The sequence below is a fragment of the Mixophyes fleayi genome, chromosome 2 (genome assembly GCF_038048845.1).
Source record: "Mixophyes fleayi isolate aMixFle1 chromosome 2, aMixFle1.hap1, whole genome shotgun sequence".
Taxonomy (NCBI): Eukaryota; Metazoa; Chordata; class Amphibia; order Anura; family Limnodynastidae; genus Mixophyes; species Mixophyes fleayi.
In genome coordinates this window covers 60,871,781-60,897,225 of record NC_134403.1, presented here as the reverse complement: position 1 = coordinate 60,897,225, position 25,445 = coordinate 60,871,781, and the positions used below count along the sequence as shown (strand labels likewise).

The 25,445-nt window shown below is 41.1% G+C and overlaps 1 protein-coding gene and 1 pseudogene across 1 annotated transcript in view; one reads left to right on the top strand and one right to left on the bottom strand.

Moving 5' to 3' along the window:
- Positions 1-25,445, top strand: part of LOC142139809 (tripartite motif containing 13-like) — a 693,488-nt pseudogene that overhangs the window by 574,273 nt on the left and 93,770 nt on the right.
- KPNA3 (karyopherin subunit alpha 3) overlaps positions 1-25,445 on the bottom strand; it is a 40,497-nt gene that overhangs the window by 6,922 nt on the left and 8,130 nt on the right. Inside the window, exons 2-16 of the mRNA XM_075199082.1 lie at positions 16,830-16,874; positions 14,797-14,886; positions 12,859-12,888; positions 11,363-11,415; positions 10,955-11,050; positions 9,708-9,793; positions 9,443-9,529; positions 8,980-9,149; positions 7,278-7,322; positions 6,243-6,374; positions 5,886-6,014; positions 5,547-5,651; positions 5,336-5,407; positions 4,327-4,489; positions 3,981-4,075 (exon numbers count right to left, since the gene is read on the bottom strand). Of these exons, the coding sequence (XP_075055183.1) occupies positions 3,981-4,075; positions 4,327-4,489; positions 5,336-5,407; positions 5,547-5,651; positions 5,886-6,014; positions 6,243-6,374; positions 7,278-7,322; positions 8,980-9,149; positions 9,443-9,529; positions 9,708-9,793; positions 10,955-11,050; positions 11,363-11,415; positions 12,859-12,888; positions 14,797-14,886; positions 16,830-16,874 (1,398 nt within the window). The remainder of the gene's footprint in view (positions 1-3,980; positions 4,076-4,326; positions 4,490-5,335; positions 5,408-5,546; positions 5,652-5,885; positions 6,015-6,242; positions 6,375-7,277; positions 7,323-8,979; positions 9,150-9,442; positions 9,530-9,707; positions 9,794-10,954; positions 11,051-11,362; positions 11,416-12,858; positions 12,889-14,796; positions 14,887-16,829; positions 16,875-25,445) is intronic.

The window sequence follows — 25,445 nt, the reverse complement described above, 5'->3', positions numbered from 1 at the left end:
ACTGGTACCTGTTCCACTATGTAATTATTATTTTAGTTTGTAGTGTGGTTATATTTTTTAATAATGCCATTGTATCTATTGAAACATCATATTCCCGGAGACACGGAAGTGATGTAGTCTGTTTGGGCGGAAGGAACACGGTTGCCTGAGGGCGGAAGTGAGAGCTCGGCCCGGACTTCCTGTATATCGCATTGCCGATGGAGAAGGGGGATTATAAAAGGAAGGACCCTTCAAATGTTTGATACTCACCCTTTTGAGAAAGGCAATTTATTGTTATAAATGGACATGGCATGGTTTTTGATTAAAAATCTTTTATAGAAGAATATTCATTTGGATGTTATGAACACACTACTCTATTATTTGCTATTTTCCTATTGAGTTCTAGTATTGGATAAGACGCAGAAGGTCTAAGTTACTCGAGAAGAAACTCTGGGAGTTCCAAGGGATACTATTGTTCAGATAAGTGATTTTATCTTCTGTTCTTGGTACGAGACCAATTTGGAATATATGGTCACTTTTTTGCTATTGACGTTATCACACTATGTTTGGCGCTCTGTGTGTGTGTGTATGTGTGTGTATGTGTATGTGTATGTGTATGTGTATGTGTATGTGTATGTGTATGTGTATGTGTATGTGTATGTGTGTGTATGTGTATGTGTGTGTGTGTGTATGTGTATGTGTATGTGTATGTGTGTAATATATATATATATATATATATATATATATATATATATATATATATATATATATATATTCCAAAGGAACAAAACAAAAACACTCAACTAAAAATAACTATATAGTATAAATAACAGATGTCATTATGCTATTCAGTTTTTGTACATGGAGGACCGTAAACCTGAACAGGCGCTACAAGACATCATGTGGCGATGATCACGTGTTGTCAAGGCAGCCGTTTCAGTAACTGAAAGGTGACAGCTGAAGTGTGGTGATGCAAAACCCCTGAGCACCAATATTGTGTGGAGTCGCACTCTGGGCAAACCCACCTTAGAGAAAATGGAGGGTGGCGTTCCAATATCTTTCATCAAACTGAGGCGGTCAGAGACCACCATTTACCTACATGCTCTGTACAGACTGGAACATTGGTGGATGCATACACAGATGCATTTATAGCTATTTTATAAGCATAACTGATCTGCAGTGCTTTGATATTTCAGCTTTTTAACCCACATCAGCACCACTTTAGACGATGCTTTTAGGATGGTTACAGCTGTTTGTAACTTATTTGTAAGCTGCAGAAAGCAAGGGTTAGACTAAACAACATATTTCACTTTTGGATATGAAAAATGACAATTTCTGGAATTAATTATCCTTACTGTGCAATATAAAAACAGGTAAAGTATATTAGTGTTTGGGATAATATCACCTGTAATTTAGATCACTATCCCCAAAATATACTACATTACAGAAAGAGGAAACACTCGAATGATCATGTCATAGTATGAAATCATTGAGCAGTCCTTTATTAATTTTTTTTTTTTTTTTTTTTAAATCCTGGTTCAGACCCTTCTGGATACTGTGTCTCCAGATGGCAGATCCCAAATCTGTATTTACCTTTGCAGGTAAGCAAAACACAAATACTGAAGGACAAGTGAAGAAATCAAACCATTGTATTTTTAAATGTGCACCTAGTCTGTTTATGAACAGAGCTTATATCAAAATGTTCTGGGAAGAGATCATATAAAACCTAGGTTCCCAAACTGTGCGCCGCGGCGCTGTCACAGGGGTGCCGTGGACAGGAAGAAGAGCAAGGAAAAAGAAAAACAACTACTTACCAATCCGTCAGCGCCCGGGACCCAGCATCCTCCTCCTTCCTCGTTTCTCACTGAATGCCGGGCGTGACGTCACGGTCGGCAATCAGTGAGAAACGAGGAAGGAGGAGGATGCTGGGTCCCGGGCGCCACCAGATTGGTAAGTAGTTTTTCTTTTTCCTGTCCACGGCGGGGGCACAGCGAGGGGCAGAGGCTGAGGACAGGGCGGGCAGAGGCCGAGGGGCCAGAGGGGGACAGAGCGGGGCAGAGGCTGAGGGGACAGAGCGGGCAGAGGCTGAGGGGACAGAGCGGGGCAGAGGCTGAGGGGACAGAGCGGGGCAGAGGCTGAGGGGACAGAGCGGGCAGAGGCTGAGGGGACAGAGCGGGCAGAGGCTGAGGGGACAGAGCGGGCAGAGGCTGAGGGGACAGAGCGGGCAGAGGCTGAGGGGACAGAGCGGGCAGAGGCTGAGGGGACAGAGCGGGCAGAGGCTGAGGGGACAGAGCGGGCAGAGGCTGAGGGGACAGAGCGGGCAGAAGTGTGTGTGTGGATGCAGGGGGGGGGCACGGTGTGTGTGGATGCAGGGGGGGGCACGGTGTGTGTGGATGCAGGAGGGGGGGGGGGGCACGGTGTGTGTGGATGCAGGGGGGGGGGGCACGGTGTGTGTGGATGCAGGGGGGGGGGGCACGGTGTGTGTGGATGCAGGGGGGGGGGGGGGGGCACGGTGTGTGTGGATGCAGGGGGGGGGGGGGGGGCACGGTGTGTGGATGCAGGGGGGGGCACGGTGTGTGTGGATGCAGGGGGGGGGACAGGGTGTGTGGATGCAGGGGGGGGGACAGGGTGTGTGGATGCAGGGGGGGGACAGGGTGTGTGTGGATGCAGGGGGGGGGGCACGGTGTGTGTGGATGCAGGGGGGGGGGGGGCACGGTGTGTGTGGATGCAGGGGGGGGGGGCACGGTGTGTGTGGATGCAGGGGGGGGGGGGGGGGGCACGGTGTGTGTGGATGCAGGGGGGGGGGGGGCACGGTGTGTGGATGCAGGGGGGGGGGGGGGGGGGGCACGGTGTGTGTGGATGCAGGGGGGGCACGGTGTGTGTGGATGCAGGGGGGGCACGGTGTGTGTGGATGCAGGGGGGGCACGGTGTGTGTGGATGCAGGGGGGGGGGGGACAGGGTGTGTGGATGCAGGGGGGGGCACGGTGTGTGTGGATGCAGGGGGGGGCACGGTGTGTGTGGATGCAGGGGGGGGGCACGGTGTGTGTGGATGCAGGGGGGGGGCACGGTGTGTGTGGATGCAGGGGGGGGGGCACGGTGTGTGTGGATGCAGGGGGGGGGCACGGTGTGTGTGGATGCAGGGGGGGGGCACGGTGTGTGTGGATGCAGGGGGGGGCACGGTGTGTGTGGATGCAGGGGGGGGCACGGTGTGTGTGGATGCAGGGGGGGGCACGGTGTGTGTGGATGCAGGGGGGGGCACGGTGTGTGTGGATGCAGGGGGGGGCACGGTGTGTGTGGATGCAGGGGGGGGGCACGGTGTGTGTGGATGCAGGGGGGGGCACGGTGTGTGTGGATGCAGGGGGGGGCACGGTGTGTGTGGATGCAGGGGGGGGCACGGTGTGTGTGGATGCAGGGGGGGGCACGGTGTGTGTGGATGCAGGGGGGGCACAGAGTGTGTGGATGCAGGGGGGGGCACAGAGTGTGTGGATGCAGGGGGCACAGAGTGTGTGGATGCAGGGGGCACAGAGTGTGTGGATGCAGGGGGCACAGAGTGTGTGGATGCAGGGGGCACAGAGTGTGTGGATGCAGGGGGCACAGAGTGTGTGGATGCAGGGGGCACAGAGTGTGTGCATGCAGGGGGCACAGAGTGTGTGGATGCAGGGGGCACAGAGTCTGTTAGCTGTAAATTATTCTTTGACGAAATATAATTGAAAAAAAAATACATAAATAAATTCTTTTCCCTTGGATTTATGTGTATTATTTTTGTATACAACTAAATAAGTATTTCTGTTCTGACCTAAATATTTATTACGTCTTTTTGACTACTTATAAAACAGGACTGCTTTGTAATTATTTTGGAGGGGTGCCTTGAAAAATTTTGGGAGACTAAGGGTGCCGCGAACTGCAAAAGTTTGGGAACCACCGATATAAAATATTACATATCATAAAACATGTAGTAATGTGCATAGTTATTAACATCTGAGCGGATACACAATACTTACATCGTCGCCAGAGAAATACTGATCGATGATTTCAAATGCAAGTTTGTAAATTTCTTCATTCTCATGCTGCTGCAGTGCCTCGATTTTTTCCAAACCTAAAAGAGAACAGAGAAGTCTGAGTGTCCCTGGATCATAACTAATGGTGGGGCTGCAGGGACAGGCTGTGGGGGGAAGTTGCGTAGTGCATTACAAGCGCTCATACCCTGAACACACATGCCACAAAACACACCAAAGATGTGGAATGCAAACTGTCAATCTGAAATTCAATGGCGGAGATTTTAAGTTTGTCTTTCAGATGTAAATTGGGTTTTAGAGTTAATACATTTTGTAAAACGTCAGTACTGACCTCCACACTCCTCTATGATCTCTGCAATTGTGCTTGCTTCTTCTCCTGCCATTATCAGTATGTTTTTCAAGCCGTCCAAAACCACCTGGACAACTTGTGAATCTTTCACAGCCAATAAATTGCAAAAGGGTGGGATGACATTCTGTTGGACGAGGTATTCAACCTGTATGGAAAAAGACAGACACGACATTCAAAGAGCCTGAAAATCCATAGAATACAGCCCACTAAATCAATATTCTGCACAGTATCAATTGTTTAGAAGAAAAGAAGTTTAAGGGAATTAAGTGAGGAATACAGTTCTGAGAACACTCTGCTTCCAGGACAAACCTCTCTGAATTAGTTGGAAAACATTGCAGCAATCAAACACTAGGTAAATTGGTATTAGACAATGACACGCACACTTTATTGAAAGAATACAAAAGGCACAAAGGTTAGGCAATTTCACAAGACAGACAAAGGTGGAGCATGAAATCAGAGTCTCTTTCAACAATCTGAAAGTACCCAGTCTGGAGTCTGTAATTTTACTGAATGTAACCAAGGGAGAACCGTTGTTCTATTATTTTTAACCTTCTTTTCTCTCCGCTCCACTTCTGCCACACCACTTTGCAAATCCCTACATTGACTTGACATGCCCTCCAGAACCCAATTCTAACTACCCACCCTTACCTACCAAGCCCTCAACACCACGACATCCCTCATTCACCTGACATCTCATGATACTCTGCCTTCTAGATCTACACATCGCCTCTACCATGTATAGTCCTCTTTTATGTATGCCGTTTTCAGTACAGTCTGGCATTGCGGAGCACTGTGTGGTCTTATAGCTCAATAATAATCATAAATAACGGCCTTGCATTGCAATTTGTATATTATTAAATGCAGTCACCGCCATCACTGCACACCCAAAGTAGGAGTAAGATGGAGAAGCTCAGGAATGCAATATGGAAGGTGAGATTAAACCCATCTCCATGCTTACGTGGAGATAACCAAGTCTCGATCATTTGCTTACCTGGTCTTTGCGTCCACTTATAGTCAAGTTGCTGATCGCCCAGGCCGCTTCTTTCTGGGTTCCAAAGTCTCCCTGCAACATAAACACAAATAGTTCTTGACATCACTAAGTGGACGCAACGGTCTAATGAATCAGCAAATGGAGAGAACACTGCATAGCATTGCCTGACACCATAGGAAAAGTAACACTGGGTTTCCATTAGGAGACTCACCTTGGCCAGCTGATGTATGATCATGGGAATAAGTCCAGCATCAATAACGGCTTGAACCTGTTGCTGATTCCCAGCTGTGATATTGGACAGGAACCAAACTGCTTCCTAAAAGAATTACAGTAAATTCAAGTAAGTGTGATGTGGCTACACTCCGTGTGCAAGTACAGTATTACAATATACTTAATGATCATAAGCTGTGCTGTTTTATAATAATGCTTTTTACAGTGTGATTATAACTGTTTTTATATTTTAAGAATCATTTATGTTACAGTACATTTTACGGCCTGTACAGGAACATGCTTGTGTATATTAAGATTTAAAAAACAAATAAAAACACACCTTGTTTATTTTCTCCTTAGGATGCGTCAGTAGGTTTTGAAAATGGGCGAGAACATCACAGTTTAACACCACTTGGGTCTGCTCGTCTGTGCCAGTCACTATGTTACCAACCGCTCTCAATGCTGCTGTCTGAAGAGGCAGGAGGAGGTTTGTGAGCTTATGGTTTGCATTAGTGCTTGGATGTGGAGAAATCATTATGGCTTGTTCACAACATTATGAATCCACTATACAATGATTGCAAATAAACGACTTACTACATAAAATAAATTGTGTAACAAAATACATTCCCTGTACTACATCACACAGATAGGTCAGTGCTCATTACATGTAATTACAGTAAAACCTATGTTTGTTTACCTGAACTTTTACTTCCTGATGACTCAGAAGTGGAACTAAAAATGGCACAACTCCAGAATCTATCACCATCTGTATTTGTTCATTGCCACCATCAGTTAAGTAAGACAAAGCCCATACTGTATCCACTAGAATCTAAAAACAAATGTAAAAGGTTGAAATGGACTAATAACAGCATCAATATAAACAATATGTTTGTAAAAACACAAATAAGGACGTGTGTGAAAACGGAATGATCGCACATTTATAAGTTTAAATTGCACAATAACTCCTGGCTGTCACCCTTCGGATAGGTGCAGTAACAGTTTCAATCCCTCCTGTTTAGGATTTCAACCACCACCTTATACAAAAGACATTCAGCCCATCAGCCTGGGAGGGGGGGGGGGGGGGGGGGGGGGAGGGTGGAACTTCCTTGCCTGGAAGTGTATTGTGACTAAGGCATCTGACTAGACAGAAGTCACATCTGTGCTTCACATCTAGTCCTACCAGACTTAGGCTGGGTATACACTAACCAAAACTTATCCCAATTCAATATCTTTAATAATTTCACCAACAATTTAAAATAAATTAAAAAAAAATCTTTCCTATCAGCATGCGCTTCATGTGCACACGCTAAACACATTTACCTTCAGATCTGTGCCCTCCATCTGTCATAACCATCAGCTGAGAAGATTGCAATCTATGGACATTGCCGATCACAAGTGCTTACTCAACACAGAATTGGAACGACATTGTTCCATCACTGAACAACATTTTTATAGTCGTGTTTAAAAATCAAATGAAATGCTACAATGTGCTGTGAAACAATAATCATTTCTTGTTGTAGCACACACACTAATGCACTATCGGGCAGAAAGGTTGTTTATTCAGTGATTGGCCCGATAATCAGCTGAAAAACCCTATATAGTGTGTACCCAGCCTTAATCTCTAAAATGGATTTAACCACCATGCTGTGAGCACCTCCTCTCCTAAGCACAGCCAGGTGTTTCTTATTGCATATATATCATAAGTAATTAGAAATGAATATAATATACTTACATTAATATCTGTATGGTATATTAGGACACACAGAGCAGGCAAAATCTAGAGAAAACAAAATCAAATGTCAGTAACGATATACTAAATACCACTAGAATTATAAAAAGACAGACAACTCCAGTTCATTGATTTATAAGTGTATGTTCCTCAGAAGGGTCTATTTGTGGTTTAGCTATTTACACTAGTTCCCTCTTGAGAAGCTGGATCAGTTACAAGCAGAGGTAGCAATCCTGATGCTACGAGTTATGGGTATTAAACATCTAATGATAGATGTGACATGGGTGGGCTTTTGCAAGTGCAGCTAATTAGGTGAAAATAATGTTTAGCTTCCAATCAACCATTCACTTTCTAACATTTTAATGTGGCTATTGCAAGCAATGGAAACAATGTAGCATTTTTACTGGAGAAACAGCTTGTGTTTTTAGAAATAGTTTGTAACCTCATTTTTGTGTGTGGTATAGTGACCATCTTGGCTACTGGGATGGTTTTTCTAACCTAAGTGAATGAGGTTAAAAAAAAACCACAAGTGTCTGTTGTACAATGACTGGCCCAGCAACTTTCTGGATCATATTTAAACATAGTGTAATGGGAGGGGAATCGCAGGAGTACCAGTGTGGAAAACCCCCTTAAATACAGACCATGGTGCAAAGCAGTGACTTGAACTGCTCTTTACAAATGTTCTTTAAAGACTAAGCTCGAATGCGATGGGCGATATTATCTACATTACACAACAGCTATTCAAAGGAAAATTCATATTTTACTTTAAAAAGGTAACCAGCTAGGTAATGAGTGTATTCAGCACATGGACTAGGAAAGTTCAATTCAACATAGCTCTTTATTGCTTTATGTTGTCATAGCTCACACTGAACATATCTAACCTCACGAATTAGTAACTAGGACTCACTAATCTGAGGATGGCAGACAGTCTGGGATTTTTAATGGTTTGCTTTAGAATGGGGGATGTTAATTATTGACTGCATGCACCAAATGGCGCCATCAGAGTAGGAATTACAAAAGATAAGCACAGATGCGAGATATGATAGAGGGTAAATTATATCTGCAAATTTACACATCTAAAAGGAAAAAAAAAAAAGTAAATAGAATAGCTTAGCAATTAAATATCACATTATAAAAAAAAAAAAGATATAAAAACACTTTAACATAAGATAAATAGTGATATGAATTATTTTCTCATTTGTGCACAAATAGAAATTACTTCATAATCATATTGCATATTTCATACAGACAGTTTCAAAACAGCCATAGTAACATTCCTGATTAGTCTAGCTTAGCAAGAGCGTAACCAATAGGAGTAGCTGTAAGTTCCTGGTATATATAGATGTGTATTCATATGGGTCATGTCAAAATCAATCAACATCTGTATTTAAACAGGAAGACAATACATCTGTGACTTATGATAGTTCATGCTCCACTAACAGACCAGGTCATTCCCAGCATCTGAGGTATAAAAGGAGGACGGTTGACCTTCGGTTTAGGGGCCTGGATTTAAGTGGAATGGGGGTATAGTCGTCTAAGTCATCCACATTACCTAATATGTGAAGCTATGGCTAAAATTAATGGCTATAGTGTTTTAATAATAAAAAAAAAAAATTCTTTCCATTATTTGCCTGTTTGTGGAAGTTTCATATGTGCAATCTACACTATAAAAGCACATTATCTCATTACCCCTGCTTGTTATTACCTCCTGCACAGTCTCCATGGGCGGTGGAGGGTCCTTATTCCTGCACAGATTTACAATGACCCATGTGACGTTCCGGAGGAAGGTGATGGGGATGGAAGGATTGATGAAAGACAGGAGCGGTTTAACAACTCCAAGTGAGATAACATAATCTCTACACTGAGGACCATCACCTACAGAAATGAGAAGGGTTTTATAAACAAACAAAAAACTTGCATTAAAAAAGTTAAAGGTGAAAAAAGGGGGCAATTTTGAAATGAATGCATGAATATCATTTACCAAGCTTTTCTTAAAGAAATAGGTTTAAATCTTAGTACACACCGCTTATAATAATTTTAAAACAAACAATTTTAACTAATTAGAAACTTTGTAATTTTTCTAGTACAGCTTAGAAAAACAGATAGAGCAACTGGTCGTGCACCAGCCTTCCTGTTCTCATACAGAGAACTATTTTTGCTATTCTTACCAATAATATTCCCCAGTGCCCAGACTGCTTGCTCACAAACATTTTGATGCACAGAATGGAGCAGCCTCAGAAACAATGGAACAGCATCTATTAAGGGAAAATAAACAATTTCAACACAAAGTTTCATACAACAGGGCAGTGCACTGTACAGGCTGCATTGCTTTACCCTTGTACCACAAACTAGACACACATGCTCAGAACAAGAATTATACCAACATGTCCCAGCAGAAGCAGCAATATGCTTATAATCATAGGCAGTACTTACTGGACTGGACCACTGCTTCAGTTTGTGCAGATGTCCCCGAGGCTATATTGGTTAATGCCCAGGCAGCCTCAAACTGTAAAGAAGGGCTGTAAAATAACATATGAGCAAGATTAGCAAACGTAAATATGGCACTTTAATATTAAAAATTACATACTTAATTCTTCGCCCGCGCTGCCCCCCTCCACTGGAACAAGCTCCCTCCCTCAATCAGAACTTCCCCTAATCTGTCCAGTTTCAAACGGGCCCTAAAACCCCACCTTTTTCTTAATGCCTGTCTCCCACTTAACTTCCTACCTTATCTTCTGCCTCCGTCCCACTACTCTCCCCTGCGTCTCTCTGTCTGTCCACCCCTCCCCTTAGATTGTACGCTCCTCTGAGCAGGGCCATCTCTCCTCCTGTTTCCACCACTTCTTACTCTGCTCTCCAGCTACTCAGCCCTCCTCCTTGAGGGTCCTCCACCCCACGTCCACTCTCGCTCCCTCCTCCCCCCTGGGGGTCTCCCTGTCTTCCGCGCCCTCCTTCTTGGGCCCCGTCGTTTGCGGATCCTCCCTCCCCCCTTCCCCACCCTCTCTAGCTGTGCATTGAGCTTACAGAGTTACTGTGCTTACTGTTTACTGTACTGTGCTGTCTCCCATTGTATTGTATTGTATTTTGTTTGTCCCTGTACGGCGCTGCGGACACCTTGTGGCGCCTTATAAATAAAAATTAATAATAATAATAAATAATAATAGACTAATTTCACATAAATACTTTTGTATTGAAAGGGACTTTGGGTCATTTTTATTAAGAAACATACTTAACTGGCATTTATAATTCATTATAGATACACGCCAATACAGTTTGTTACAGATCTCCCCCCTCTGTTTACAAAGGTCAACATGGGAAACCATTTAATATTTTGAGGAACAGGTACAAGGACCCTGCTATTCTCCTGACATTGCTGGGACTGCAATATTCATTACAGAAAGCTATTGCTTGTGGACATTTTAAACCTCCTACAAACAGTTTAACGTAATCCCCATGAAAATCATAAACAGAGAGGAACAATTAGACACACTCTACTATGATGTATATAAGCAACGATAAATACAAAAAACAAATTGGAGTCCTAGCCTTTTAAATATAGCTTTTTCATTAAGTGGAGCTAGACTTTAAAGAACAAAGATGCTACAGCACCCCAACTAGTACGCTCAGCTATATTTTCCAGACAATGCCTATGCATCATGGGTAAGCTGTAGCACACTCACTTATCATCTGCCTCTAAGCATTTCACCAATATTGGCAGAATTCCAGACTTTATGAGGTCATCGATGGGTGGATTTCTATCACTGGATAGCAACTTTCTGAAAATAAGAAAAGAAAGGATAAAAAACACACTCAATAGACAAAATACTTTACCGTTCTACCCCTACCACACTTCTCACTCTAAGGAACTCTGCTTTTCATGTTTTCATGATGAAAGTCAGCATTCCTGGCTATTATTTTACTAAGAATCTGCAAGCATAATTCTTCTGCCCCGCCAAACCCCACCCGAAAGAGACACAATCGAAGGAAAAACGGTTGTATGGTGCAGCCCATGGGGCTACGGTGGAAAATCAGCTTCAATGACCTTCACAGAACTCCTGAAAATGAACCCATTATTGGCAGTACTTTACCTTGCTGCCTGTACAGCACTTAGTTGAGTTGTTGGATTATCACTGGTAGCATTCTGCAATAAAAACAAAACAAAGAAATGAATGTACAGGCATCTGATACATGAGAACAGTCTGTAAAAGTAGGAAATTGTGGAACCTCACATGAGAAGGGCTCGAGACCCCATTGTTGGATCAGTCCCTTTTCTATGTTGCCTGCTAAACGTGTGCTGGAGCCTTGTCCAATGGCATCGGCACATCAAAGGACAAACATCCTATGGGTTAGTTTTCATGGCACTTTAACACCATTGTTTTTAAATAAAATTTTCCTTTTACATCCAATTAGATTTGGAGGGACAAACAAAAAACATACAATATTCATTATACACCTATGGAAAACCTTTACAATTGTTTAGTAAATCTTTATACTCAAAGAAAATGGAGCAGCCAAGTAGATCTTTAACCATTTCAAAAATTCCCTTTTTTATGGGGGAAGACTCACTTTGGCATGAGGTCTCCAGAATTTCAGCGGAGACACCTCGCGCCTCTGAAAAATGAGCAGAGATTTCTACCGTAATTGCTGGCAATGTGCACAGCAAGATGTCTGCGCTCCACATCGACTCCACCCTCCCCACAATGTCTTCTCCAACTCCTCTCATTGCTCACTTTCACATTCCTTACATATGGGAAACCTGTAGATCAGGGGTGTACAACTTTGCATAGACTCCCCAAGTGGGTTCCCATATTTATTTATTTTTTAAGTCACCCATATTGTCAGATATGCAAAATATCTATTAGTAGTAACCTTTCTTGGGCGCACAGAATACCACCACACAGACAATTCAGGGTTCTAGGGAGTGGGATAAGAATGTTGAGCAATACTATGAAGAAATGTACAATGATTGCTAAAGGGATAACAGTCAGAGGAGATAAAAATGACCACCACCTTATGGTTTCCCCACAGCAAGCTTGTTGGCTACAGATATGACAAAGGTAGATAAATACTTTCCTTAGTAATAACCTTACTTTGGATGGGTTTCACCTCTTCTGGGACCCCACCATTCATTGTAATTAACAGGGTCCTGCACCTCCACATAGCCAGGACCTCTGCTGATTGCCTTCAGCACTACTTGGCTCTCACTATTATCAGCTTACTGACAGTCTTAGAGCTGCTGTGCTGGATCTAGGGAGAATCAAGAAAAGCTGAAGGTGACTGACAGAGGACCTACCCATCTCCAATATCCAAGTGCCAGGTCCCTGCAAATTACAGTGAATGCCGGGAGCTCCCAGGGGAGGGACCAAAGTACTATCATCACTATGGGACTTTTGTAAAAAGTATTAGCATAGGCTTGACCCAAATGCAATAAAAGATGACACTTTTCAATGTTACATTTAGATAGTAAAATTATGAAGCTGCAACATTTTTCCCCTCCTGCCGAATTATACTGTATATATTTCCTTCCATGTATTACACTGCAGGCTTTCAAATTATGCACATCCAATTACACACAGATACATACCTGTAGTATTGCTTCTAGTGTTACATTTTGCTGTAATAGAAAAATAAGTTAGCAATATCTTTAATAACCACTTGAACGGTTTAGATATTTCTATTTCTTCAGCATCGTATAACTAAGTGCAGCAGCTTAAATGGTTTAGGTAGCTGTAAATGAAGGCAAGCAAAGTAAGAAAACAAATACATAATCTAGAGAAGCCACAAAAGCTATTATCCTTAATAACTACCAGACATTTCAGTAAACACCAAGCTGAAGGAGCAATTGATTTTAATTATGTTGAACAGTCTTAAAATCTGAATATACATATACACACACACACATATATATATATATATATATATATATATACATATACACAGGACCCCCTCCCCACCCCTATCAATCAGCCACTATATTACCACCTGACTAATATTGTGTAGGTTCCCCTTGTGCCGCCACAACAGCTCGGACCCATCAAGCCATGAACTAACAAGACCTCTGAAGGTGTCCTGTGTTATCTGACACCAAGATGGTAGCAGCAGACCCTTAAGTGCTGTAAGGTGCGATGTGGGACCTTCATGATTTGGACTGGTTTTCCCAGCACATCACACAGATGCTCGATCAGGCCACTTTCTTCTATTGCTCCACGGTCCATGTACTGGCACTCACGTGACCATAGCAGTCGCTTTCAGCGGTGGACGGATCAGCATGGGCACCGGTCTGCGGCTACGCAGCAAGCTGTGATGCACTGTGTGTTCTGACATCTTTCTATCATAGCCAGCGTTAACTTTTTCAGCAACTTGTGCTACAGTAGCTCTTCTGTGGGATTGACCAGACAGGCTAGCCTTAACGCCACCCGCACGTCAATGAGCCTTGGGCCCACATGACCCTGTCATCGGTTGACCTTCCATGGATCATATTTGGTAAGTACTAACCACTGCATACTGGGAACAGCCCACAAGACCTTACATTTTAGAGGAGATGCTCTGACCCAGTTGTCTAGCCATAACAATTTGGCCCTTGTCAAAGTCGCTCAGATCCTTACGGTTGCCCATTTTTTTCTGCTTCCAACACATCAATGCTATTCACTTCAGTGATTTTAAGGTTGTGGCTGATCGGTGTATATAAAAATTGTTTTTACTTTAAACAGATTCCATTGCAATGTCAGCACCTTATAACTTACGAAGTACACTTGCCTTAACAGTGGTAACTCCCATTTTGTAGGCTGAATAAATATTCTGGAGAATACAGCTCATTCATTACTAGGAACCAGTGACAGAATCATATTCTGCCAATTACTGGTGAAATCTGGAAGTCTCCTGCGCTGTATTCTGTTGTTAGTTTCTGGTTACTTCAATGTGGTTGGAGATTTCACAATCTCACAGCACAATGGGGTCTTGCTCTGTTCCATGATGTGCTCTCAGTGAACATGAGACTGATGGTTCGACACCAGGTGTTTTATGAACAGACATGACTATGTGCGATTAATATGGAGCTGGTCAAGGCTGTCGTTAGGTGGGCCAGGGATAATAGTGGTAAAGAGTTTTTCCCAGTTAGATGAGTTTATGTATCATTTATAGAGTGGACAGGTTTATACTATATCAAAGAAAGAATATAAAAATACCAGCGACACTCTCGTGAACACACACACACACACTAATCATATACTACACTGACATTTCGGTGGGGAGCAGCTCACGGTCATTAATAAAGCAGTGCAATAGCAGAAATTAAATAAAAAGAAAACAAAGTCCAACTGGTGGCTTTATAAAGTCAGCACAAACAATTGATAATCACAGTGCACTAGCCACCAGGAAATAATCACAAGGGGGAAGTATTCAACAGCCAAATAAAATATGGGGGCACTAGAAAGCCTAAATAATTTATATAAATATATTAGTGAACTACACCATGTTTTATCATCTATACACCCACATACGTACGTTATGCATGAACACATACCGATTTGAAATCTCCATCAACATCAGAGTCCTCTAAACTTTCTTCTTGAGGAACATTTCTCTTTTTCAAGAGGTGCTCATCTCTTTTGTTCTGAAAGAAAAAGAAGAATCATTTAACCTTGAAAGCTCCATAGTGACCATGAGCAAGACTACACACACTGTAATAAGCAAACAGTTTAAATATCGTCAATAGTGTGTGTTCATTACGATTAAAGGGGAATAGAGACAAATATTAAAGCAGTAATGCCAATGATTTTTTTATTTTATTTAAATAGCAGGTTAAATATATTTTAAGCATATTATACCGGGGGCAGGCACCCAGCCACAGTTATTATGGCTATTAGTATTTTAATACCTCATTTATAGTAGTAGTTGGGCAGCCTACACTTTCTGATATGTGCTGCATTTGTAAGAAAAATATGTAAGAAAAATATGTAAGACTTTACGATACTGCTTTAACCCCTGCGCGGGTTAGTTTATTTGTTATAGCCCAGTGTTATGGACCCTTTTGTTAAGGAAGAAAACAAATACAAAATAACAAAAACATATATATTTTAAGCATGGATCTGATTCTCACTTTTTTTAGCTATCCTTCTACATATAATCTCCTTTTCAAAAGCTCTATGGTTGGCAAATAAAAAAAGACTGCCAGACACAAAGTCAGTAAGTCAGTCTAGTACACAGAAATGGTCTGACAGCCTCTCAGCATGCCATTTGATGACAGAGGGGAGAAGGAGGATGTCACAGTGCAGACAAAGCTCAGAGTGGCATTCCAAAGCCTCTCTGCTCACTATATCATGTGCCACGTGACTGTGGTTGGCTTTGTAGTCCAGAATCATAAATCATTAATAGCAGCCAAAGTGGGGGAGAGCAGGGAGACCAAGGGAAAACTATAAATACCCAAATTATTCTGAGAAACTGATTTCTGTTAAAAATAAAAGCCTGATTTTTTTTTTTTTATGAGATTTATATGGTATTGCTGCTGGTACCCAAAATGAGGAATGAATTTTTATTCCCCAATAAGCAAGAAAATGGATGACCAATCACTATTTTTTCATGGCTTTAGGATATGTTTTATAGTGCAATACATTGTATGGGTAATAGCCCACTGCATGGAAAGTGTAGAAAAAAACTCAATGTATGCTTTAATTTTGCATGTTTATTTTTACACATTTTCCCAGCACACAAGTTTGAACAATCCCTTAAACTTATCCCGCAGCACCCTACGTTAGCGATTTTGAATAAAGCAAAAATGTTCATGTAGCAAGTCAGGGGAAAAAAACACTGAGCACTCAAGATGATCCTTACTGAAAACTGGGCGGAGGTTATTTTTAACAAATGGATGATGGAACATAAAAAGAGAAAAAAAACAACCCACACAAACACAAAAACAAATCCATAAACAAATTGAAGGGCATAAGTTTTGTGTCTTCATTTACGAGCATCCATTATGGCTGTCTGCCAAGTTCTACTGTAGTAACTAAGAAAGGGGTGGGCATGCGAGAGGCCTCACATCTGATACTTTCCCTGTCCCTTGCTCTTACAGTATGTAAATCCTAATTGGAAAGGCTGACTCACCCCATCTCATCCTACTGAATTCTACAGGTACACTCAGCAGTCCTTCCTTGTCTGGTTGAGTGACAGAATGAGAGGTCTCCACCACCATTTACAGCAGATAAGGACGTGTAGAGCAGAACACACACTTCCAGAGTGTGAATGTCAAGCTGGTGTCATTTAACAAGTTAGGTGAGGGGTCTGAATCTTAAAATAAACAGGAACAAGGAAAAACAGCCCTTCATTAACTGTATGTTCTCCAATCATCATTACACGGACACTTACACACTTGTAATGACCACTGGGTATTAGATCAGGTGGTCAACCAAATCCTCAACTGCCGAGTATGTCTTTTTCTACACACAGCGAGGATACCTTGCAGTGACATGTTATGAATACAAACAATAACAGCATATTATGGTGACACACAGATGTGTCCTAACACACTTACTGGCAATTACAAAATTTATTTAAAATTACCTTTCGTAGCTCAATGGTCAATTCATTTCTGTGTCTTCTCATAGTCTAGAAATAAAGAAAGATTAATAATCAAATCTTTGAAATAACCATTTTATCACATTGCTGTACAGTATGATATGCTGGTTCACGAAGATATACATCACTCCCATATATAGTGAAGGGCTCTTTTGAAAGGAAGTTTATAAATGTAAATGCATCAACAAATCTTTATTTTTAATCACATAATTTTTATTGCTTTTATAAACAAACAAAAACCATATGGTAAACTAGCCTGTTAACCCACAAAGTATCTTGTTATCAAATAAAAAGGCATAACATTTTATATAATACACAGAGATGCATAGCAAATATGACAGCTAGATCGCACAGACAAGGAGTTATTACAAGTCCCAGTGGCAGCAATAGCAAACAAATCAGTGCAAAGAACATAGCGAGCTGGGCTAGGCTTCCCAGGAGTCCAGTGAAAAGCCTTACACTGTATTTACGGAATAGGAGATTATCAAACTTCCAAATCGCCAGTGTAGTCTATATCGGGATTTATACCAACAGGACCAAATCTCATGGCATATATGCTTTGCATCCCTATTAGTGTACATGTAGCGTTCATTATAGTATCATTCACAAATACTCCCCATTTCTGAAAAACAGGAGAATCTGCAGCAAGCCATGTGCGTGCTATAACAGCTTTTCCCAGAGTCCCAAGAGATAATCCGTTTACTACCCGATATTCCCACAACATGTACCAAAATGAACTATTACTTGAACCACATTTTGGGCAGCCGGAATTACATCTGCTACCAATTTTAAATAGAGAAATTGGGAGAGTGATATACCCTATTATGTAGAAGTGTATTTGCTGGAAACTAATGCACAATGTGGTATCTAATACTCTTAAGAACATGAGTCCACTCCTCAGAGAGTGACCCTCTCACTTAGAATTAAGAAACAGTAGTCCATCAAGAGCGAAATGAAAGTTAAGGTCTAGAGTGTAGATCGGACTACACATGGTTAGCAATAATTTCTTAATAGGCCAAATTCCTATTGCGGTTGGTTAAAGAATTTAAATAGACCATTACCATAAAAATAACCCAACAAAAACACACAAACCAATGCAAAAAATCTTTAGTCAATTTCTGTAGCTCATGGAGTTTACCATTGGGGAGGGGTATGATGTCTAGATCATACCCCTCCCCACCCAAATATTGTGAGCTGCAGTCCAGACCCCAATCGTCTGCTTAATAATAGGGCCCATCTTTTTCCCCTTCTTGCCCACCAGAAGACCCTGAAGTGGATTAGCCTGGAGACCCAGTCTGCTCACCCCACAGAACATTGTTCCCAGAAACCTTCAGCCATTCAATTAAATGGGACAGTTGCACTGCCAAATAATATGATTTAAGATTAGGAAGGGCCAACCCACCAGACACTTTGGATCTGCAAAGGGTGCTTAATTTAATTCTGGCCCTTTTATCACCTCAAATAAATAATTTTCCCTATATATTGACATTAAAATACAATTAATTTTAAAGTGCTACCAAAGGAATACCCTACCTCTCCAGAGGAAACAATTGTATTTATTAAAAAGATTAATTTTCGGGCTAAGGAGGAACCACCCCTCACTTAAAACAAAAATGCCAATTTGAACAGACACCACGAAATGTGAAATTTGGTCTGATCATGAAGGTATGAAACCCATATCCTGAAGTGGTTTAAGGAGCTTTTGACCAAACTGGGCCTAGAAGATGCAACAGGGAAACTAGACTGTAAGCTTTATTGGGGTAAAGGCTGATCTGCCCAATTAAAAAAAAAAAAATATGTTGCCACTGTATAAAGGATAACAGGCCAGACCATGCCACCACCACACACTTTAGTAGGAGCACCAGAAATTCATCCTGCTTTGGCAGATATTAGTATATAATACAATCTGCATGTTTATAGTTTACCAAATCTTTTAAGCATGCTACCTTCCCTTGCAAAAAACTAAATTTCCTTTGTAGAGATGTTCAGACATCAGAGCCTAAGTGATTGAGCTGCAGTCTTCTGGAAAACACAACCGCGCTGTGTAACACTATGGATCCACACACAAGGGCATGGGCAGTGATGTCACGGCAATCATATCAGTTATGCTGTTTTGTCATTTCACCTTGTTGTCCTGTAACATCAACTGTTTAGCAACTGTGACGTGTGGCTCCTACATTTTATTTTTAAACAAACCTGAAAGCAAAAATGTTTCACGGATATACAGACTCGGTTAATGAGGTCACGTTTAATATTAAAAAATCCACATTTCTGATCCAAACCTATTTACCACTGGCTAGATGCAGATCTTTTCTGCTAATATTCATTCATTGATCATTATGCTAGCTTGTACACAAAGGCTTTGTGCTACATAAATATAAAAAGTATTTATTTACATGATGGCCTAATCATTCAGTTTATGCTGTATTTAGGATAAGGGAGATATTTATGAATACACCCCATAAAACACAGACTTCACCTTGGAATACTCAGACCATGATGCAAGGGCCTAGGGTAGGTGTGATGTCACTAGTCAGATGAATTAGGTGGTGGCCGAGCCAAACCCTGTAATCACATAGTATCGGCTCAGTAATTTTAGTTGCCAGGGTTCAAAGTGACTCATGCGCTAGACACTATAAAATGGCACAGAAACTATAAAATGGCACAGAAATGCACAAAAGGCATACCACTGAAGGCTGAAACAGTTACTATTAAGCTTACATTTTGGATGTACTGTTTCTTTAAGGTGAGTTTACATTCCATGTAGTCAGATGTCCATTGAGAAATAGCTGACATTTAAAGAAACAAGAATAGCATTCGTTCATAGAATGATCATACCACTTTATGCTGACTATGCTGGGTCATAAATGTATTCCTGACGTATCCTAGTGGCTCTCAATAAGTTCAAACATAAGGTGGCTGCATGACATAAAAATCTAAAAGGTAATTAGCACCTTATTACGAGGCCTATTTATTAAACAGAATCGGGTTTTCCCGTGGGCTGATCACAGGCCTCAAACACCTCCTTATGGCATGGGGCCTGGGAGTCTTGGAGAGTAGGATCAGTATGTAGTAGAAGAACTACTCACAAAATATTTGGCTCTGCAGGAATTTAGTGTGATCTGCTGAGAATGTATTTCCTGTTTGTCTACTTCAATCTGTGCATCCTTAGTTTATTTAAAAGCTTTTTTTTTGTCCTGAAAAACCATCAAACTCCTTTATTTATTTGTGCACAACACATTAAGCACTCCTGAACATTAATTGTACCACTGTTTAAATATAGTGCTTATCTAAAATACACATAATTGGGGTAGAAATCTCTTAGAGCCCAACAGACAGTACCAGCCTGGTTAAAAAGGCAGGGTTACCTACTAGCTTAGTGCTAAGCACTGAAATAGGATGAAACACACCCATCTCTGTAGACTCAGGATATCACAGATTTATGTGAATTTTGTATGTTAAATTGCATTAAATGCAAGATTAGAGAATATTATATCCTGATGGTAAACATTCAATATAAAATCTAAGCCGTTATGGTGCCAGCTAAAAAAGGTGCTGGGTTACCTCCTGGCAGGCTAGGGCAGGGCAAAACTGTATAAAAAGAGCACTGTTTGACCACGTAATATATCATTCCATCTGTAACTTCTTGATTATCACCAGTACCTCAACTGGTGTTGTCAGGACTTAAGCAATACACTCTAATCCGTTCCCCAGCTGTCCTGTGTAGAACTCAGCATGTGTCAACACTCTGGCCGCTACCCAGCGGTCCTGATCCATAGTGAGCGGTCAGCAGGTACCAGACAGCCCACAGCAAAGAGGCACTGCAGCAGCTACCCCAGAAGAAAGCAATTTTAGGCATGGCAAAGGAGCCTAGTGGTGGCAGCCAAATTCTCCTACAACTAGTCGGCAAGTGTCTGGTGGCAAGGTGACACCTGTAGGAGGGGTCAGAAACAATCGGTTACAGACGGTGAGAAAGAAATCCAGATAATCTGTGCAGGAAGAACATCCCTCCTTTCCTACTCCCCTTACAGACTGGGTGGAGAAGTAAACCCATCCGCCACAACCCCAAAGTATATTAATGGAAACTGGTGCAGAGGTGAAAAATATGTAATAATAATAATCATCATCAATAAGATTCTATATCTCCTCCCCCCCCCCCCCCCCCCCCCACCCAAAGTACAACTTATGAAGTGAAAGCAACTGTATGTGGAGGCTTTTGGTTTAAGCATTTTTTTCTGCAGTTACCTGCGCGCCAGTTTTCCTAAACGCCCCCCACACAGCCGACAAGTCTCTTTCCACTCCAGGCTGTATGAAGCCTGACTTCAAAAAGATGCAGACTTTCAATAAAAGATGACACTGATAACATGCAGGACATCTTTAGCTACACACACTTGAGCTTTAATAAAATGGTCACTCTGTAATGCCCAATATCATGCGTCTTAATTTTTTTTCAACCATATAGTTTTCCATAAAGGTGAAAAACTGTCACATTTAAACTTTTATCTTCTTAGAATTTTACTTTTTTTTTGCCATATTACCATATCATTATTTATGTTTTTAAGATCAGACTCATATTATAAATACACCGATCCATTAACTTCTGGTCCAGAGACCCCAGTTAATACATATGTCATGAGCACAGCTAAAGACTAGAAGCATTTGGTGATGTTCACACCTAGCAATAACAGTATGTATTCCATAATTAGGGTTACACAGATGACTGTCGGGTCTATAAATAGATTTTTGTATCAATTTTCCTCCATGTACTAATGGCAAAGTTACTTTAATGACTTAGACAGACATTGGCCAAGTCAGCTCAGTGAGATCAGAACAAAATAATAATTTCCTTTGTGGCATAAAGCAAACAGATCTTTGATTTATTTTCTTTCAATACACAGGAAGCATGCCAATGCCTAGAACATACAGCGATGAGAAAGCAGAAATTGCAGGATTCTGATGTGCTTCCCATGGAGAATTTTTGCTAGACTCAGATATGAAACAAAGCCAATAACTGTATGTACACTATCAATGTATTTATTGTAATAAGTGTGAACATTGATATTGAGTCTGAATGGGAAACCAGTCAGTATATTGGTATGTATATTGCATGAATCCAATCTGTAGGTAAAATATAAAGCTAAACATTTCATACTTAATCTGATTGACAGTTCCAGTATTCTCTGCAATAAAGCTGGGACTGTCAGTGAAAAGGGGAAAAACGTATTCAATCTGGCTGACTCATAACATATGGTTGCCCCTGGCAACCCATGGAAACATCAGCAAAGGTAACTAACTATTAGTACTGCCATGGACTCAAGAGAACTCCTAAATATTCTCTGTGAAGCGCTGCGTAATATGTAGATGCTATATAAAACATTAACTATTTATTTTTTTACTGTGATGAGTTATGTAACTGAATATGCAAAATGTTTCCTAATTGTTAGGTGAATGTCCTTTAAAAATGAGGTCACACAATAGAGTCTATACCAGTGGTTCCCAAACTTTTGTAGTTCGTGGTACCCTTAGAGTCTCCCTAATTTTTTCAAGGCACCCCTCCAAAATAATTATCGAGCAGTCCCGTTTTATAAATAGTCAAAGAAACGTAATAAGTATTTAGGTCAGGACAGAAATATTTATTTAGTTGTATGCAAAAATAAATCCAAGGGAAAATAATATTTTTATATATTTTTTTCAATTATATTTCTGTCAAAGAATAATTTACAACTAACACACACTGTGCCCCTGCATCCACACACTCTGTGCCCCCCTGCATCCGCGCTGTGTCCCCCCTGCATCCACGCAGTGCCCCCTCTGTATCCCGCCGTGGACAGGAAGAAGAAAATAAAAATAAAAACTTACCAATCCTGCGGCGCCCGGGACCCAGCATCCTCTCTCCTGCTGCTTCTCACTGAATATGTGACTAGGGAGGAGGATGCTGGGTCCCAAGCGCCGCCGGATTGGTAAGTTTTGTTTTCTTTTCTTTCCTTCTTCCTGTCCACGGCACCCCTGTGACAGCGTCGCGGCACCCCTGGGAGCCGCGGAACACAGTTTGGGAACCTAGGGTCTATACAATAGAGTCAATACAGTCTACAGAGGTTCTAAGGGAACACAGACTGTGCTGTTAAGAAATCAAAACTAAATCGCTAACCCAATTGAAGCAATCAGAGTATCAGTAACTAGAAACTGGGGTTTCATTAATAATGTACATCTATGAACCAATTTGTGGTCACAATCGGAAGCAATATTACATAGTGTAATTTAATCTAGGTATATCCTCTTAGTTGTAATTAACCAATGAAGGAGATAGCAGCCAACACACTAATGGGTAAAAGACGTGAGCGTGCAAATTAGAAACAACAGCAATTGCCATTTTATTGAAAGGAATTTCACTAACCCTCTATATCAATGAGGGTTAGTGAACTACCACTTCTTACAGGGTAGTTACTAGATCAGCATAGTAATCAAATACATGAGCACCATTTGAACACTGCTGCCTTTTAGAGCCGTGGCAGATAGAGGAGGTTTAACAAGTGTATAAGGTCGTATCATCAGTGATATCAGCTACAGTTTTAATAAATCTAATATTAACAGTAATAACCAGTCTTGTTTTAAGAGACAATAGGTGAATTACAGAAAGTAATTCTACCATAGACAGCCTTGTCTAACACACTAATGGGGGGGGAATAACGCGGTTGGTGACGTAATTTTAAAGTGGATTTCTGCTTGCGGCTCTCAAAGCGTTGAAATTACTGTACCAACGATAATAATGCGTACTATTACCGTAGTATCAATAATAGTGTGCAGGCCGCGTTATTCTCACTAGTAACGCAGTCAACCGAATACCCCCCTAATTATCTAGATAACCATAAACTTGGCATTATAGAGGATCAGCAAAACAAAACACAATCATACACTATCACATACTGCTATTAAATATTATATACTGCTAACGATTCCCTGAACGGACAATGGACAGCCAGATTGATATCAAGGTGAAAGCAGACAAGTGATACAATCTGAAAGAATTAACAAATCACATTCTGAGTAACACAGCCATACAAGTACAGTATAGTACATGCAATAGGCAGTAAATAAACACATGATTCAAAATTATACTTATGTTCCTTACATCACAGAAGATTATTATAACCCAATAGCAGAATCCTAATAGACTGTTGTATTGACAATTTTTAAACACACCTTTCTAATACCTAGAGCATATTCAATTCTTGGCGTTCAAGCCAAAAATCTTGCGGCACACGCACTATTACCGTAACAGTAATAGTGCACGTAAATACCGTTATTACGGTAGTTTTATCGCTGGATTTCAGCTCTCAGCTCCCTGAGCTGAAATTCAGCTTACTATTACCGTAATAACGGTAATAGTTTTAACGCCGCGGAAAACGCAGAGAATTGAATATGCCGCTTAAACTTATTAGTGTGGACCTTGAGAGCGCTCCCACTATAGAGACTTTCTCCTTTTCTAAAATACAGTATTGAAGACTGGTAATACTGCCGTGCACCACCCCCTCAAATATACATACAATAATATGACAATAGTCATTTACTGATACATATGGCTAGAATAGGGAGGTTGACACAAGTATTTAATGTGTTCACTGTGGATATTTACAGTTTTCTAAGGAAAGCAGGATGTAGCAACACATAAAATAGCTGCTAGTTGGATAGTGATGGCATCTGAATGTGAAACACAGCTGAAATAAATCTGCAGAATGTGCTAAATACTGCTTATACATACATTACTTGGAATGGCTGTTCTAATGCAGAAAATAGGTTTTTGTGAGGCAGGAGCAGGGTGGTAGAGTGTGCTTACTCATGGATTTCATTACAAGGTGGTTCATCCACTTCATCCAATTTACCCTCACCCCATCTATATTAACTACCTAAACATAGTGTGGTCGTGTGGATTCAGTCCTGACCTTTGTGTATTAGTCACCCCTCCCGAGCTGGTATCAAATTAAATCTTTACTAAAGACAAGCAGTAAATTCACATTAAGAAATGAAAACACTAGATAATCTTAAGTACATTAAGCTAACTAGATTTTACTCTGGAAGGAACTATAGTATTGTAATTTGGGACATTAGTTAATTGCCTATGTAAATTTGGAATGTGAAATTTGCCAGTGTCAGCAGAATGAAACAATAATAGAACAGGGCAGGAAGCAAAGGAATAAAATGAACAGGGAGCAGGGCTGGACAGAAGGGGGATAGGAGTCGACTAGACTGTTACAATACAAAGGATTTTATTTATTATAATTTAGGCAGCAACAAAACAAAAATTATATTTCCCTAAAATCGTTCAGAGTATTGTGTGAGCAAAAGTCACTAGAATCACTATGTGCATCAATTCCTAGTGAATCTATAGGCTGCATTCTCATGTGTGTTGCTTCAGCCCACAAAACACCCTCCACCTCTGTATGTAAGCTAAAGGAAATGTTAAGCTCCAGTCTAAGGCCACATACCCATTGGCGCATGTTAATGATATGTATTGATGTGACCAGGGTCCGCATATAATATGGACGTTACAACAGTAGGGTCATTCCACATCAAATCAACACAGGGTGTCAAACTGACCGTTTC